General features: G+C 35.8%; 1 protein-coding gene across 27 annotated transcripts in view; it reads left to right on the forward strand.

The window, feature by feature from the left end:
• The window catches only part of LRCH1 (leucine rich repeats and calponin homology domain containing 1), a 101597-nt gene that overhangs the window by 62231 nt on the left and 24349 nt on the right, over window positions 1-15017 (forward strand). For 4 of the 27 annotated variants that reach the window (XR_001552654.3, XR_014942116.1, XM_015851781.3 and 1 more), the window contains 8 exons: window positions 1611-1678; window positions 2654-2740; window positions 4739-4828; window positions 4936-4972; window positions 6944-7057; window positions 7779-7826; window positions 8544-8616; window positions 13055-13162. Coding sequence is in view for 9 of the 27 variants with exons in the window: in XM_015851781.3 (XP_015707267.1) it covers window positions 1611-1678; window positions 2654-2740; window positions 4739-4828; window positions 4936-4972; window positions 6944-7057; window positions 7779-7826; window positions 8544-8616; window positions 13055-13162 (625 nt within the window). In the remaining 18 variants the exon portion in view is untranslated. The remainder of the gene's footprint in view (window positions 1-1610; window positions 1679-2653; window positions 2741-4738; window positions 4829-4935; window positions 4973-6943; window positions 7058-7778; window positions 7827-8543; window positions 8617-13054; window positions 13163-15017) is intronic. The other 23 variants (XR_001552655.3, XM_015851782.3, XR_001552660.3 and 20 more) reach the window with 16 other exon arrangements.

Below are 15017 nucleotides of genomic sequence, written 5' to 3' on the forward strand. Positions count from 1 at the left end.
AAATACTATTCGCTTGGGAATAGCCTCTGTCACGTAATCAGGTAGTATTATATAAAATAATGTGTAGTAATGTGTAGGTTCAGTAAAAGAGGTTAATGTATTAAATGGCAGTATGACAGTATTGCTAGAGCAAGCTCTTGGATTTTTCTGTGTTATCTTCTTAATATTATGGTGGTTGAAAGCAGTAGCTGATGACTTGAACAGATAAGTGCATCATTTATTATTATTATTATTATTATTATTATTATTATTATTATTATTATTATTATTATTATTATTATTATTATTATTATTATTATTATTATTTTCCCAGTGGATTTTGAGCTCTGGACATTTTCCATTTGCAGATTTGAGTCAGTTGTATTCTTTGGTTTATATTTACTGCATTTTGAGACTTCTGAAAATGTATTTCTGGTTAACAAAACCACGTGTTAAATCAGTACCAGAGGTAGTGCAGAAGAAGTATCTATATATACTGTAAGGTAGTATCTATATAAATATGCCAGAGGCTGAGATTTGCCTTCTAGAAAAGTTCTTAGTTTTTTTAATGCACAAATCTTATGGGAAAAATCATATGCTTCGTTTCTGTATTAGTAACTTGAAAAAAAAAACCAACAATGAGAAGAATGGCTTTATTTGTTCTGCTAAGGATTGTTACTGGAAATTGTGTCATCCTTGGGGAATGTTAAAGGAGCTGGTATACCCCTCAGTGACACATCTGGCAGAATTGGATAGTGTTTATTGGTACAGGGTGATGCGACAGATGTGCCAAGCCCATGACACAAAAAAAGGATAGGCTTGTTCTCTGCTGTTTATTCTCCACTAGTATAATACACTTCTACTCAGAGAGCTGCTGTCATTAGTGACAGCTGAATTACTTCAGTACTTCATCCAAGAAAGAGAAATTTTCAAAATTTCTTTCCTGTTAAAAATGTAAATGAAATCATAAATAAGGAACTTTAATTTTCTAATACATGGCATTTCACAGTTACAAATAGGACAGTGGAGGCTGTGATTTATTCCTACATCGCATCATAAATATCGGGCCAACCGATTTGAATTGTAACGTGTCAGTTTTGCTTTGATTGATTGATTGATTTTTTTTTAAACAGAGCTGTTAAAATTATCAAGTAGGAATCCTATTAATAGTTATGGATATATCCTATTAATAGTTAGGGATTAAATAGGTAATTGTTAGTTTGTATATTTGGAATTTCCTTGCCCTGTAAGTATAGCTGTTTGTGGGAGGAGAGCAAATAAGCTGAGAGCTAGAGTTGTAATGAATTGAATCATTGTTGGCATGCACAAGTAAGGCACAAATGAAATCTGGGACATAGAATGAAGAATTCTCATGCTACTTGACTTTGTTTTAACAGTTAAAGGAGGGTAAGAGCTGTTGACCTCAATAAAATCTCAACAATGAAAATAAGATCATGTAATGAGTATCTTAAAAGGGAATAGAGCGAAGTGTGAAGCAGAAGTGTTGGATTGCTTCAACTAGCCACCCTAAACTGTTAAATAAAATAGGTCAGTGCTTAGTCTGAAAGGAAAACTTATCTACTCACTTAATTGCAAAGTTCAGTTCTTAATATCTCTTTGTCTGCTTACAGAGCAGAGCAGCAGAGTGTGATGAATTACTGAGAATTGAAGAGGACGCACAATGGCAAACAGAAGAAATGTAAGTATTTCTTTGTCTGTAAGTAATTCACTGTATCATTTTTTAGATGATCAAAACCGGTGTTTTCTTCTCAGTTCATAGTTTTGTAGACTTAAAAGCATACACCAGTGCAGCTTTCTGTGTGTGAATGTGGTGTGCTATATGTTAAAGAAAGTGGGTCTTAGCTTACAACTAATGTATATGTGCTAATAAAGCTGTAATTTGGCATTTTTTAACCAATGTAGAGCCCAGGTTTTTAAATCAGGTATTTTGATGTGCAGTAAAATCTAAAGCACAGCATTTCTTTCCAAAATCTTTTTTCTTATTTTGTCATAAACTTAGCCCTGAAGCAGTCAATGGTTCATAGGTAGTAGTTCAAGTGCAGTGTAAGTGAACATCAGTCAATGATGAGTGTTCATAAGTAAGACAGATCTAGCGTGACAGTGCACTGTGAAGTTCTCACTTCAGAACAGTGGAGTCCTAAAGAGAGAAAAATAAGCATGTTCCCAAAGTTGGCAGAAATATCAGATGATTTTTTTTTTAATACATTAAAAAGAAAGCAACCAAAAACAAATCAAATCTTGAAAAGCAGAAGAAAGCATGCTGTGGTCTGTTCAAAAGAATCATCACGTTTTGTAATAATACATGTGGTGAATGTGGTTAGTAGGAGTCAGCTTTTGAAGTCGGTCTGTTTAATGGACATGCAATGATCTTAGTTTCTTAGTTCATCATGTTTGTTTATGTAAGTGTGTATTCGTTTAGAAAGTTTTGTTAGAGGCAGAGTGCTGGTGATTTTTTCTGAAGTCACTCTTTACATAAATTTAGCACTTGCTAATTTGCACAGAGGCTGTTTTTACCTTCCCGCTGTATTAACTGCATGCTTAGTTAGAAGGTAGAGTTCACAAATTGAAAATGAGACAACCCCTGATAATTGCTGTTCTACCTCTTTTTTTTTTTTTTTTTTTTTTTTTTGAATGCTTTTGTTTTCTATTATAGAATAAATTTGTCAGAAGAACAAACTATTGATATAGCAATGATAGAACAACTAAGAGAAGCGGTAGATTTATTACAAGATCCCAACAGGTATGCTTAAAATAGCAGGTGTCTTATGTATTTATAACTTTCATTGAGTTTCCTGTAGAATAGTCATATCTCTTCTAGTCTGTACAAACTCCTCTTCTTAATACTTAAGGCATTGTGTTGGAACTGGGGAAGGTTTTCTGTCTCTGTTTCATCCCATCTTACTGGGATGCATAAACAAGGTACTTGAGGTAGTGATGAAGTTCTGGTAGTCTTCCTCTAAAGTAAAAAAGAGAAAAAGGAATAGGCTACTAGTGATGGTATTTCTCCTGGCTATGGAAGGCAAGGCTGTATAATTTACATGCGTCTTTTAAGTGGCTGAGGTCAGGTGGAATTACTCTGGGTCTGTAAATAACAAAGGATCAAGTATATAAAAGAAAATTAAACTTGTCCTGCTTGAAAGAACTGATGAGTGTTGCAGTTACTTCTGTCCCTGTGCTTGCTATTGCTTTCTGTTGTGTGATCCCTTTCAAAAATTAAGCTCATTTTAAAACTAAGAAACTAATTTTTCATCCTTGCTTTTATGATGTAGCTTTTTTATAGCTATAATTCTCTGAAGAATGGACACCTCCTTATAATCCCCAGTCTAAAAAGTCTTTGTTTCTCCTTCCTTGGCCAGTTCATGTAGCCATTTCTTCTTATGACTACACTGTTCTGTAGCTTCAAAGTCTGTTTTGATATTGCCTTTTTCACTTAGCATATTTTTCTGCTTTTTAGGACTGAAGTAAACTCTTGTTAGTTTTTCTGGCGAAGGAATTATCTGGCTTTATTTTAAATCATGCAGAGAATACCTGAATTCTTGAACTGAGTACTAAATAGTTAACAAAAAGAAATCATCTAAATTGGAAACAGTCCTGCGGTTTCTGTGAGATAAAATTCTGTTGCTTCTGTATCTCATCTGAAACTTATTAGTTTTCAGGAGAAGTGTTGCAGATAAGATTGAAAAATTGTCTGGTTTGTGGGAATGTGACAGTAAAAAATCTCTTAGCCTTTATAAAATTTGTTACTTTGTTTTTTGTCAGATAATGCCTTGACATTTCCTACATTTATTTTTTGCATAGGAAATTTCAAAAGGCAGTGAAATACAGACAATCTCGATTTCTCCATGCATGTTCAGATGTGCTTTCAATAGTACAATAGTATATGAAATATGGCTTTTAAAGATGACTACAAATATCTCATGCATGTATTTATTTTTGCTTTGTCAAGTGCTAAACAGGCCATTCAATTGTCTGTTTGTTTTATGCTAACAGACTCCTGGGTGCCTAGTACATATCAAATGAAGCTTGATTTTTGCATTCTCTGTCTTGTGGATGCCTAATCATTGCTTGCAGCAATGGGCTGAAACAGTAGGTGATGCTGGAGCATACCTAGCACACACTGATTAGAGCTCCATATAGAATATATCTACTACTGTTGTTTTCATTTACAAACATGACTATTTAACTTGTGAAATAGGACCACAATGACTGTACAGTTTAATGTTCTGCACATCTTCTGTGCACATTAACAGCAATTCAGTTCAGGAATGGAAAAGGATATCAGGCTCAATCATTACCAGTATTTTCAGATACTTCCTTCACTCTCTTTCCTGTATTCTTTGCTTTATTTCAAATTGTTGGCTATGAGGAGTTTGTTGCTGGTCTGCTTTATTTTCATGCATTGTAAATTAAATTTAGATATTTAAACAGGGTTTTGGATCTTGTTTAAACACAGGATGCTAGAGGTTGAATGTAGATACCTTCAGTATTGTATATGATGACATGACTTTGTAGTAAACAGGTCCCTTTGTTTTGATACAAGTCATTGCTCAGAGTGATACTTTGCAGATATTAATAGTGGTTTGACCAAGATGGCGACACTTTTATAAGAAATAAAATAGAGCAGGTTGATACCACGAGTAAAAATATTTTATATATCCATTTGTTTGAAACTGAATACTGAACATAATGATTACCAACGCTATACCCCAGTGCAATGTTTTTATTTCAAACCTTACAGATTAAGCATGGATATTTCTGAAAGCAGTGATGTGAATCTGTATCCCATGGAACCAGCAACAGCTTTAGAATTTCAGGAATCTACAGTAAAGTGTGTTTATCTACCTTTTTTTTAAATACAAAAACAAAAGTATTTGTTCAATTCTTCGAGTTTCTACAAAATAAATTACATATTCACATTTGTTTCTTTATACATAGCAGTCAAATGCAGATGGAGATGTCCTCCCTTGGTCAGGTATGTTTATGAATATATTACAAAGTTTTTGAGGGGTAAGACAGGAAATGAGCCAATAATTTCATCCATTTTTAATCTACCAAGTAAGTACAGGAAAACTGTGGTAGGGTGGAGGACACAGCTAATTCTTCAAAATTTTAATGCAATTGTTGTTCATGTATGTGTGTGTATACATATAGAGAGAGATTATATATATTTATGTATATATATAATGTGTTTGTGTGTTTATGGACATATATATACACCCACACAAACACCTTATTTTCTGGGTTTATCAGTTACTTTTGCATGTTATTTTTTTCCTTTTTTTTCCACTCAGTTTGTAGAAAGGCAGTCATCTTTCCATACAGCCATCTTTTTCATGTATTGTGTTGACTATGAGAGTCAGTTGCTACTGCTCGCAGCTCAGCTATGTGTATTCTTGTACTCTTCCAATATCCCTACTCTAGCATAAGAAAACAATATTCATTAAGGATAATTCCAAAATGCTTTGTAAAAGAATTATTACTCCTTTCCTAATGTGCTGTCACCATAGTTACGGAGGGAGTATATGAATTATGATTTGGAATTTATAGTATGTTATGTATTGCTTGTTACTTGAACTGTATCTTGACTGGTGAATTAGTATTCTTTATAGAATACAGTAGTTCACTTGGAAGGGACCTGCAAATATCATCTGGTCAACCTGCCCTTTTTGAGTCTAACCAAAAGTTAAAGCATGTGAATCAAGCATTGTTCAAATGTCTCTTGACTGAGGCCAAGCATGGGACATCAACTGCCTCTTTCAGAAGCCAGTTCTAGTTTTTGATGACTCTCACAGTAAATAATTTTTTTTTAATACCCAGTCTGAAGCTCCCTGGCACAGATTTGTGCCATTCCCACAGTTTCCTGCCATAGTTTCTCCAGAGCAGAGCCTGGCACCTCCCTCTCTACTACCTCTCCTCAGGGAATTGCACAGAGCAATGAGATCACTTCTTGGCCTTCTTTTCTCCAGACTGAGGACCACCTGTCCTCAGTTTCTTTTTGTAGGACAAACCCCCTAGTTCTTTACCAGCTTTGTCACCATCTTCTAGATGCTCTCTAAAGGACCTTAGCATCTTTTCCATATTACAGAGCCCACTTGGCTGCCAGGGCACACTGCTGGCTCATGCTGAGCCTGCTGTCACCAGCAGTCTCAGATTCTTTCTGCAGGGCTGCCTTCCAGACATATGTCTTCCAGTCTGTACCTGTGTCTAACATTGCTCTGTCCCAGGTGCAGAGACTGACATTTACCTTCATTAAACGTCATGGCATTGGTGATGGCCCAGTGGTCTGACCTATCTAAATCTCTCTGCAATGCCTTATAATTGTCTTGGGAGACAACAGCATCTTTCGGTACAGCATCACTGGTCATCTTGGTGAGGATGCATCCAACTCCTGCATCCATGTCATTTGTAAAAACATTGAACAGGAATGGCCCAAGGATTGAGCCCTGGAAATACCACTAGTAACTTTCTGCTAGCCAGTTCTAGTCCTCCACTTAATACAACCCTCTGAGCCATTTCATTGCCCAGTGTAGCATGAACCTCTTTATCTCATGGTTGGAAAACTTGTCCAGAGGGACACACTATGAGGAGTGGTATCAAAAGCTTTAGTGAAATACAGGGAGACTACATCTGCTGTCTTCCCTTTGCTCACCTAATATGATCTTATGGAAGGAGATTGGATTACTAATACAAGACTTCCCCTTTATGGGTCCGTGTTGAGTATACCTCATAATAGCTTTCAATATCCTCCAAGTAGTTTATTTAGATTTACATAACAACTGGTCTTTTAGCACTGGAATTGTACTTATGTAGTGTCTGCTTACTTTTTAGTTTCCTTTTCATCACAGTACTTGTCAGAAATACTTCTGATGTAATAATGTTATGTAAAAAAAGATACAGTTCTATTCCCAGTGATTCACAGTCTAAAGAGTATTATATCTTGCAGAAAGAAAATGCTGAAGAGGAACTAGAATTTCAGAGGAGGAGGGAATTAATTATGGAGAAAGCCAAGAATGAAATGAGAACATGTGAACAGGGTGAAAAATGGTCATTGAATCAGGTACGTAGTTGTCAAGATACAATAAATATGGAAACATTTGGAATGAGTCACTGTCTTCTATTCACTGGTAAGGAAGTTTAAGCACTTTAGGATTCTTGGTAGCGGGATTTTTTTGTTTGTTTGTTTCTGTTTTTCCTTTTCCTAAATGTAAATGGGATGTTAAGTAAGACCTATCAGGAAAAAGGCTGAAAATGATGTATTTTCTTCTAATAAACATTATTGTCAAAAATAAGTATTATCAGAGTCCGATCTTTGATATAATAAACCACCAGGTTTTTCCCTTAGTCCAGATAGCCCAGCTTCCCTCTTCAAACCTGTATTTAAAATCTTTACTCCTCTATTAAACCCTTGCTAACAGGTAAATTACAAGATCTCCGAAACAACGTTAGATAATGCACTTGAATGAACAAAGATTTATGTTGTACAAATGCACTTATGAATCAGTTAAGACTGCAGCTAAGAAATTAAAGACAAATTAGTGCAAAGAATTTCTACAGGAAGATTTTAAAATGATATTTCATTTAGTCTAGCATCAGAATATATATCAATTGTGAAAAATGTTTTGGTAAAAAAACCAAATCAACACAATGTTGAAAAATATAAATGTGAAAAGTATTAAATATAAACGAGTATCTGGCTGTCGTGATTAGAATACTCTATAACAGTGTATATGCAATGCATTTGTTGAAAAGATCTTTTTTCTTTCTGCCGAATCATGCAGAATGACGTAATTGTTTGGAATACAAGTGGCCAACCCTCTCACAATGAGGTAAGATGATAGTGCACATTGTTTGTCTGCAGTATGTGGATGGTCAGTAGGCTCCTTATGGATTCTACTTATTTTCTGTACAAAACCAGTGTTTCTTCCTCTACTTTACACTTTATATGAGCATCTCACAAACTCATGAGCACCCAGTTTTTTATGACGGTACTCCCATAGTTTCCATTCTCATAAATTGTTTTTTAAATGGGACTTGTTTTTTGGAGTTTATAAGACTTTTCCTTTGTTATTGTTATATAACCATCATGGTTTTACTGTGAGTTCTATGATTAATTTCCACCTTTCTGCATTTTAGGCAGAATTCAGTGTTGTAGGGAAAATAGCTAAGCAAAATGGTAATTCTGATTCAGTGAAAGAAACACATCTAAGTTTGTTCTTCTTAATGTACTGTGCCACAGAATTGTATGTTGAATGGAAACAAATGGTTTTGTGGGAGAACACTGAGAAACAATCACACCTTATTTATAGTTAGGGTCAATATGCTGCAGATTTAGTCAGAAGCTTCAGCTTCTTTTCCAGTAAATGAGTGAGTAAATGAATGGTATTGGGTTAAACTGGGAGATTGTTACAGATTCAAAGCTCTATGATCAGAGCGTGGTGAAATAGTTGTAGCATGCTGTATTGTTTTGTATTTTATTCAGTCAGTTGTGCTGTGATAATTCTAGACATTGCTCTTATTTCAATTTATGTTCTTAAATTATACAGAACAAAGATAAAAGTCCAACGCTGTCTCCTACTACAAACAGCACAATCCCTTTTGGCCTGAAGCCACGATCAGGTAATGTGGGAAAGAAAATCAACAAGTTTTTCTACTTTTTCACATCTGTGCTACTAATAGATATTTATATTTTTATTTTTTCTTACATATTTTCAATGATGAAACACTTTCTGTATTCTGAAGAGTAGAACAGTAAGTCTATAAGTTTGACTTGAGATCAAATTTATAACTGTTTAATGCATATACATTTTTACCCCTTACTGATAAATCAGGTGTTTATAAATTATACACACTCACTTAAAAATAAATACACATTTTATACACATATGTGTATGCAGGATGTTAAAATATGTTGGTAAAATAGTATGTGAATAATCAGGCTTGTTTAGAAGATGCTTATGCATCGTGTAAGTAGTGGTTAAAGGAAGATGAGATGCTTTCTTCAGCCAGCAACTGAGTTTAACAAATTGGCACTGTACCAAATTTGTATTACCATCATTAACATGGAGCACTTAATGGGAGGGGAGTTGAAAAAAGTAGCTGGGAGTCAGCAAATAAACTGTTAATGTATTTGAGGGCTTCCTTTAAGAGCTGGACAAGCTATGGGTAAACTCTTCTTCTCTGTGCTAATGTGGTCACTACTGATCATCAGTGCTGTTAAGTCATGTCACCTCTAAAGAATGACTTAATATTTTAACTATGCTTCAGCATTTGGTGGCTGTAATTCTGTTTTCTCACATTCACCACAAATGCTTTTAGTCAAATGCTGGTAAACCACTACAAGCTTGTCGCTTCCATAACAATGTATCTTGGCAATAATGGCAGCAGTTTCATGTTTGAATGCATTTTAAGAAATTGTACCCATAGATTTGTTTTTTTGAAAGGTTTACAAAGAAAAGAACCAACCTTGTTTTGTGAAGAAAACATTATAAATTTCCTGCATTGATAGGATATAAAAGTTTGGCTGATCTGTTCATTTGAATTTCATAAACTCTGAGTCTATTCTTTTTTGTTCCTGATGCTTTAGAAATAGAACTGTTTCTTAACATACAAAGTATGGATTAAATGATGAGCAAGTGAGACCATTCAGGACTTGAAAAGACATCAATTTAGTAATATTGTTCAGTCCAGTGGCAACTGCTAGAAGAGAGACATGCAAGGCAATGTCAGAATATAGGCTTTCATAGTAGGTAGCCTGTGCTCTGCTGAACTGCAAATGAACTCTTCTGCCAGAGACTGGAAGCAGTACTGTAGGAGAAGAATGCAAGACTGACTTTGTCTTCAAGTTAATTTAACACATTTCCTAGTCTTGGCATATCATTTGTCTCAAGACATTTTATGTCTAATGACTGTAATACATAAGGGGAAAAATATACTTTCCAAAAATAGTGTAGTTAATCTTTCTTAGAGAGCTTCCAGAAGGACTGGATTGTGGAGATTGCAGTCTCCTGCAGCATTCCTTCAAGGCTTGTGATGGGAGACTCAGACCTGTACAGCTCCTCCAGTTCCTCCATATATATTGAAGCAATGTAACCTCATTGAATTCTAACGTCAGTTGATTATAATGTGCTGCTTTGCTGCTTTGTACCAATACAAATTAATATATTTGAATCGCTGACGATGCCAATACTATAATGTTTGGTCACAGCTGTGGGATATAGAAAACCCATTTATCTAAATTTGTTTTCCTTTCCATTATCATACACTACAGAGTCACCAACTGAGAGCCATTTCTGCAGTCTTTTACCTCATTGCGTGCAGTTTCAGTGATGTTGCCTTAGATTTATACTGTGCTAAGGCAGTTGAATTTGATAATAGTAAAACTTGAAGTCCAACATCAGATAAAAAAGCAGTATATTAGCTATGTAATGCAATATGGCAAAATAAAACCTTGCAATGCGGTAGGGATACTGCATATTACAGAATCACAGAATGACCCGGGTTGGAAGGGACCTCAAGGATCATGTAGTTCCAACCCCCCTGCCTGGCAGGGCCACCAAACATACACATTTACTACATCAGGTTGCCCAGGGCCCCGTCCAACCTGGTCTTGAACACCTCCAAGGACGGGGCATCCACAACCTCCCTGGGCAGCCTGTTCCAGGGCCTAACCACTCTCCTAGTGAAGAACTTCCCCCTAACATCCAACCTAAATCTTCCCTCTTTTAACTTAAAACCATTTCCCCTAGTCCTGCTATTGTCATATTGTTGCCTCCCATCTTGTTGCTCTGTAATTGGAGTAGAAGTAGTTTTGAAATTTGTTTTGTCAGCACCAAAGAAAAAAGTACAGATGGAAGTAGTTTGTTGCTCAAGATATTGGCATATTTGTGAATCCTGTACATTTTTCCTGCCAGTTTGCCACAACTAGTTGCTTCACTGTCCTTCTTTTATAGCTTTTTGTGCATCTTGTGTAAGTTTGAGCCATTCTCTCACTTTCTTAATTTGCTCTTCTTAATTATATGCTGCTTTAATACCCCAAAGCTGAGCTAACTGGTCCAGAGGTCCAGCAGTTCTCTGATCCAGAAAAGTTTTTCAGCTTAGTGTATAGTTTATCTTAATAGCTTTTGCATTCAAGTTCTTCATTACCTTAGGGGAAAATTTAGTAGAGCTCATTGGAAACAATTTTTCCATGAAAATGTATGCAAAGATACCTTTCTGAAATTGGAGAGCTTATTTTCAGTTTGTTTTCATCTATTTTTCATGAATGTTGCTTTCTATTTATCTTGTTCCCCTCTGTGTTTCGTAATGACTTATGTCCCTTCCAAATCTGAAAGTAAAACGTTCTAGGCTTCAGGTAGTGCATCAAAGAAGAATAGAATCACACACACAAAGTAAAGTGCTTCTAGAAGATAAACCACTGTGGTTTAAACTTCTGTGTTAGTGTGTGCTGCATTAGTACATTCTGGTTTATTTTCAGGACTGAGGATCTTTCATTTTAAAGCTAGGCAAAATATTGAGAAAATTCATATCTGATGGCTGATTTGGTATCCAAAGAAAATGTTTTGAAAGGTATAATAGTGCTTGACTTATTTTAAGGATCAGTTGCTTACACAGGAAGTAATAAGATCTTAAAAAAAATAATAGATTATTTTATCCGTATAAATACATTATAGTGAATGGGTTTATCAAGTTTGTATTCATTCTTGAAAGGAATTAATAATTATAAGTTCAGTTAGAACCACAGTTTTGTTCTAGGGATGTGCTTTTTCTCTGAAATGAGGTCACTCAGAATAGCTACTAACCTTAAATCTTTTGTGCTTGATTAACAAATTAATCAAAATATCAAGTGGTACCAATTGTAGAAACCTGAGTTTCGCAAAGTTCTCTCTGTAATCATTGAAATGAGATATAAACATCTTGCTACATTATCTGTGTACTTTGGAAAAACCATGTGAAGCCTAGTTGCCAGTATAATTAACGACTGCTTATTATTCTCCATAAATCAGTGTTCTGTTACCTCATGTTGAATTCTACTTGGAGTTTGAGTGGTGCTGTGTTTATTCAGGTTTGGATAACCGGTTGTCTGTGTAGACAGGAGGGCAGAAGGGAGAGGGGGTAGAGAGGCTTTGTTGTTGCAGCATCTCTGGACACATGAAGTCTTATGTGCTGTAGTGAGCCCAGCTGAATTATCAGTGATTTTGTGCTGGTTATAATGTTGTCTACAGAGCAGGTTTGCCAAGATTTGTAGTACAGACTCTGGATCTTCCTTTGGAGGTGCTGCACATCTCTACTCTTGTCTTTGGAAAGTCTGCAAACGTTGCTAAGGATCATGACTTTGGCCAGAACCAGGCCTGCTGTAAATTGGGATTTAATGTTGTGGGAATTAGAGAGAAATAAGTAGTGCTGTATAAACTATTAAGTGATGAAAGCAAAAGGAAAACCTCTCTACTGCACGCTCTTACATGACGTATTTCAACAGGAAAGAATTCAGGGGATTAAATGAGAATTCCATGTAGTTGCTACTTACTGAAGTTAGCTGGGAAGTTCGTGTAACAGTATTTTCATGTATACATGCACACTATCCTCAGGGCTGTAGTGTTCTTTTATCAGTTGCAAAAATAACTCAATTCTTCTTTGCCAAACTGCTTAATTTGAATGTTGAAACTTCACAGAGGTGCATTTACCTTTTGATTCACAGGCTCAAGGTTTTTGTCAGACCATCATGTGAAATCTATGGGTACTTTTTCTTAAAACATGATTGTAAACAATTTATGTGAAATGCTGTGGTTACAATGATCTTATTAAGCTTAACAGCTTTAACTGCACATACAATGTCTGATTTGCAAATGCTAACATATAACCTGTCGTTCTTTTTATTCTGCACCACCTTTCTTTCATCCTTTTCTTCAAAAATTACGCATTTTGTATTAATCACCTTTGAATTGCATCTTCATTGCCATACAACCCTATTGCCATATATGAAATGCTGTTGCCCGCCCTCTTCCCCCACCCCGGTCCTTACACCACCATGGTTGGACTGGCAATCACTCCCCTCCAGCAGACCCATCCCTCAGTCTTCCTCCTGTCTCCTTCAACACACTTACACAGGCACAAACATGGGACAGCTTTAGCTACAGTATACCATCTGAAGGAGACAGTGACAATGGTAGGTGTTCCGTACATAATTTACTTAATTTTATGTTTTCAGAAAACTCAGTATATGGCAAATATCCCATAAGCCAAGGATGAAAGCTAGTAAATTCTTAAGCAAATGTTTATAACAGGGGATATTCCCCTCAGGGGGTGCGTGTTAACTTTCTGTCGAATATGTAATATTAAAAAGAGATGAGTGGAGAGAGTTGCTGTTTTCAAGTCTGGCAAAACAACTTTTTCTGTGATACCCATTCCCAGAGCTGTTTCCAATACAGGTACATTTACTACGTCTGTTTACAAGAGTTTATGCACTCAAGCAGCAAATGATTTTGCTCCTGTCTTTTGTGCACTTGTGACTTATTAAATGAACTCTGATTTGAAAATATCTAGCTCCTATCTGCGGTTGTTGATGCAGGTGTATAACTAACTTAATTAGAGTAGGAATTAAAGAAGAAACAAAGCTGAAAGAATCAGATAAGCAGGAGACCACTGACATCCCTCCAACAGAAACTTAGTCAGGATGGAACCTCTAGCTGTTTGTTACTAAACGACGTTATTGCTCTAGTGAATGATTTCTAGTGATAGGCACATTTTCCCCAATCTAGAAAAGAAATCTCTCAATTCTTCTTTGCAGTATTGTCTCTTCAGGCATTTTACACCTTCTAAGCTGTATTATTCCTTCCTTATGAGCTGCTTTTAATTCAGAAATAATGTTTTTGTTTGTTAGGTTTATTATGGAAAATAAATGTATTACACCTCTTCAAGATTCTATATATCTAGATATATACTAAAGAATTTTCTGTCGTGGAAGGCTGGCAGTGGCTAAGGACTCCAAAACATGAAGGGTTTCTCTTCGTGACTTGCAAGTTGTGTAGTCATTTTACATTTGCAAAGTATGGTGGTCTAATGTATTCCAGTGTAATCTGAGCTTTTGCACTCACGTTTTAGTTCTATATATAAACTGCTATAAATTCCAGTTATAATTTACCAGTTTATGATTCAGTCTCAATCTTAGTGATATTTTTAAGAGTTCAGTAAATAGTATTGTCTATGTTAATCTAGATTTGTTGTTGTTTTACTCTTCAGATGAAGTGAGCAATAAAGATTACCTAGTGCGTATATGTTTAGGGGAGGTACATCTCTTGTGTTATCCAAATCTGAAGACAAATGCAAGTATTAGTGTTTATTACCTTTGGCAGTTACAACAGAAAACTGCTTTTACAGCCTTCCATATTGTTTTAAAATCAGGACTGTTGCCTTTCTATTCAGAATTTTTTGAAAGGCTGTTTATTATCTTGGGCATATCTTTGTCTGCTAGGGAGTAAAATGAACCAGAAATCATTCTATTGCCCTGAGGTTAATTGGCACAGCATGATTCAAATCCATACCAAAACAAACACTTTTGCTTTCCAAAACAGGATGGCTTCATTCAGTTTACCTTTTAGTACCTTTGCCTGTGCAAAGGATATTCCCAACTGTACCAAGACATTGTGTATAAGAGAGGTGGGTTTGCACAGACCAAAACTGTGCCAGGAGGCAATAACTTAATGGCATGGATGTTCACAGGCCAGTACTCAAATCTGTGCACCATTGCTGTGCAGCTTGCTACAATAGATCATAGAATGGCTTTGGTTGAACAGGACCTCAAGGATCATCAAGCTCCAGCCACCCTGCAGGGCTGCTAACCTTCATATCTAATACTAGATGCATATAACATACAATATATAATGTAATACTAGAAGTAGCCTTTGATATTGAAACGCCATCACATTAATACATCACATATTAATATTACACTCAGTGTAAATTCTTTTGCAGCGTAATTTCTGGCAACTGATCTGTAATGGATGAGGAAGAGTCCAGAATTT

Source organism: Coturnix japonica, chromosome 1 (assembly GCF_054131305.1).
Source record: "Coturnix japonica strain WE chromosome 1, WE-NBRP24, whole genome shotgun sequence".
Lineage (NCBI taxonomy): Eukaryota > Metazoa > Chordata > Aves > Galliformes > Phasianidae > Coturnix > Coturnix japonica.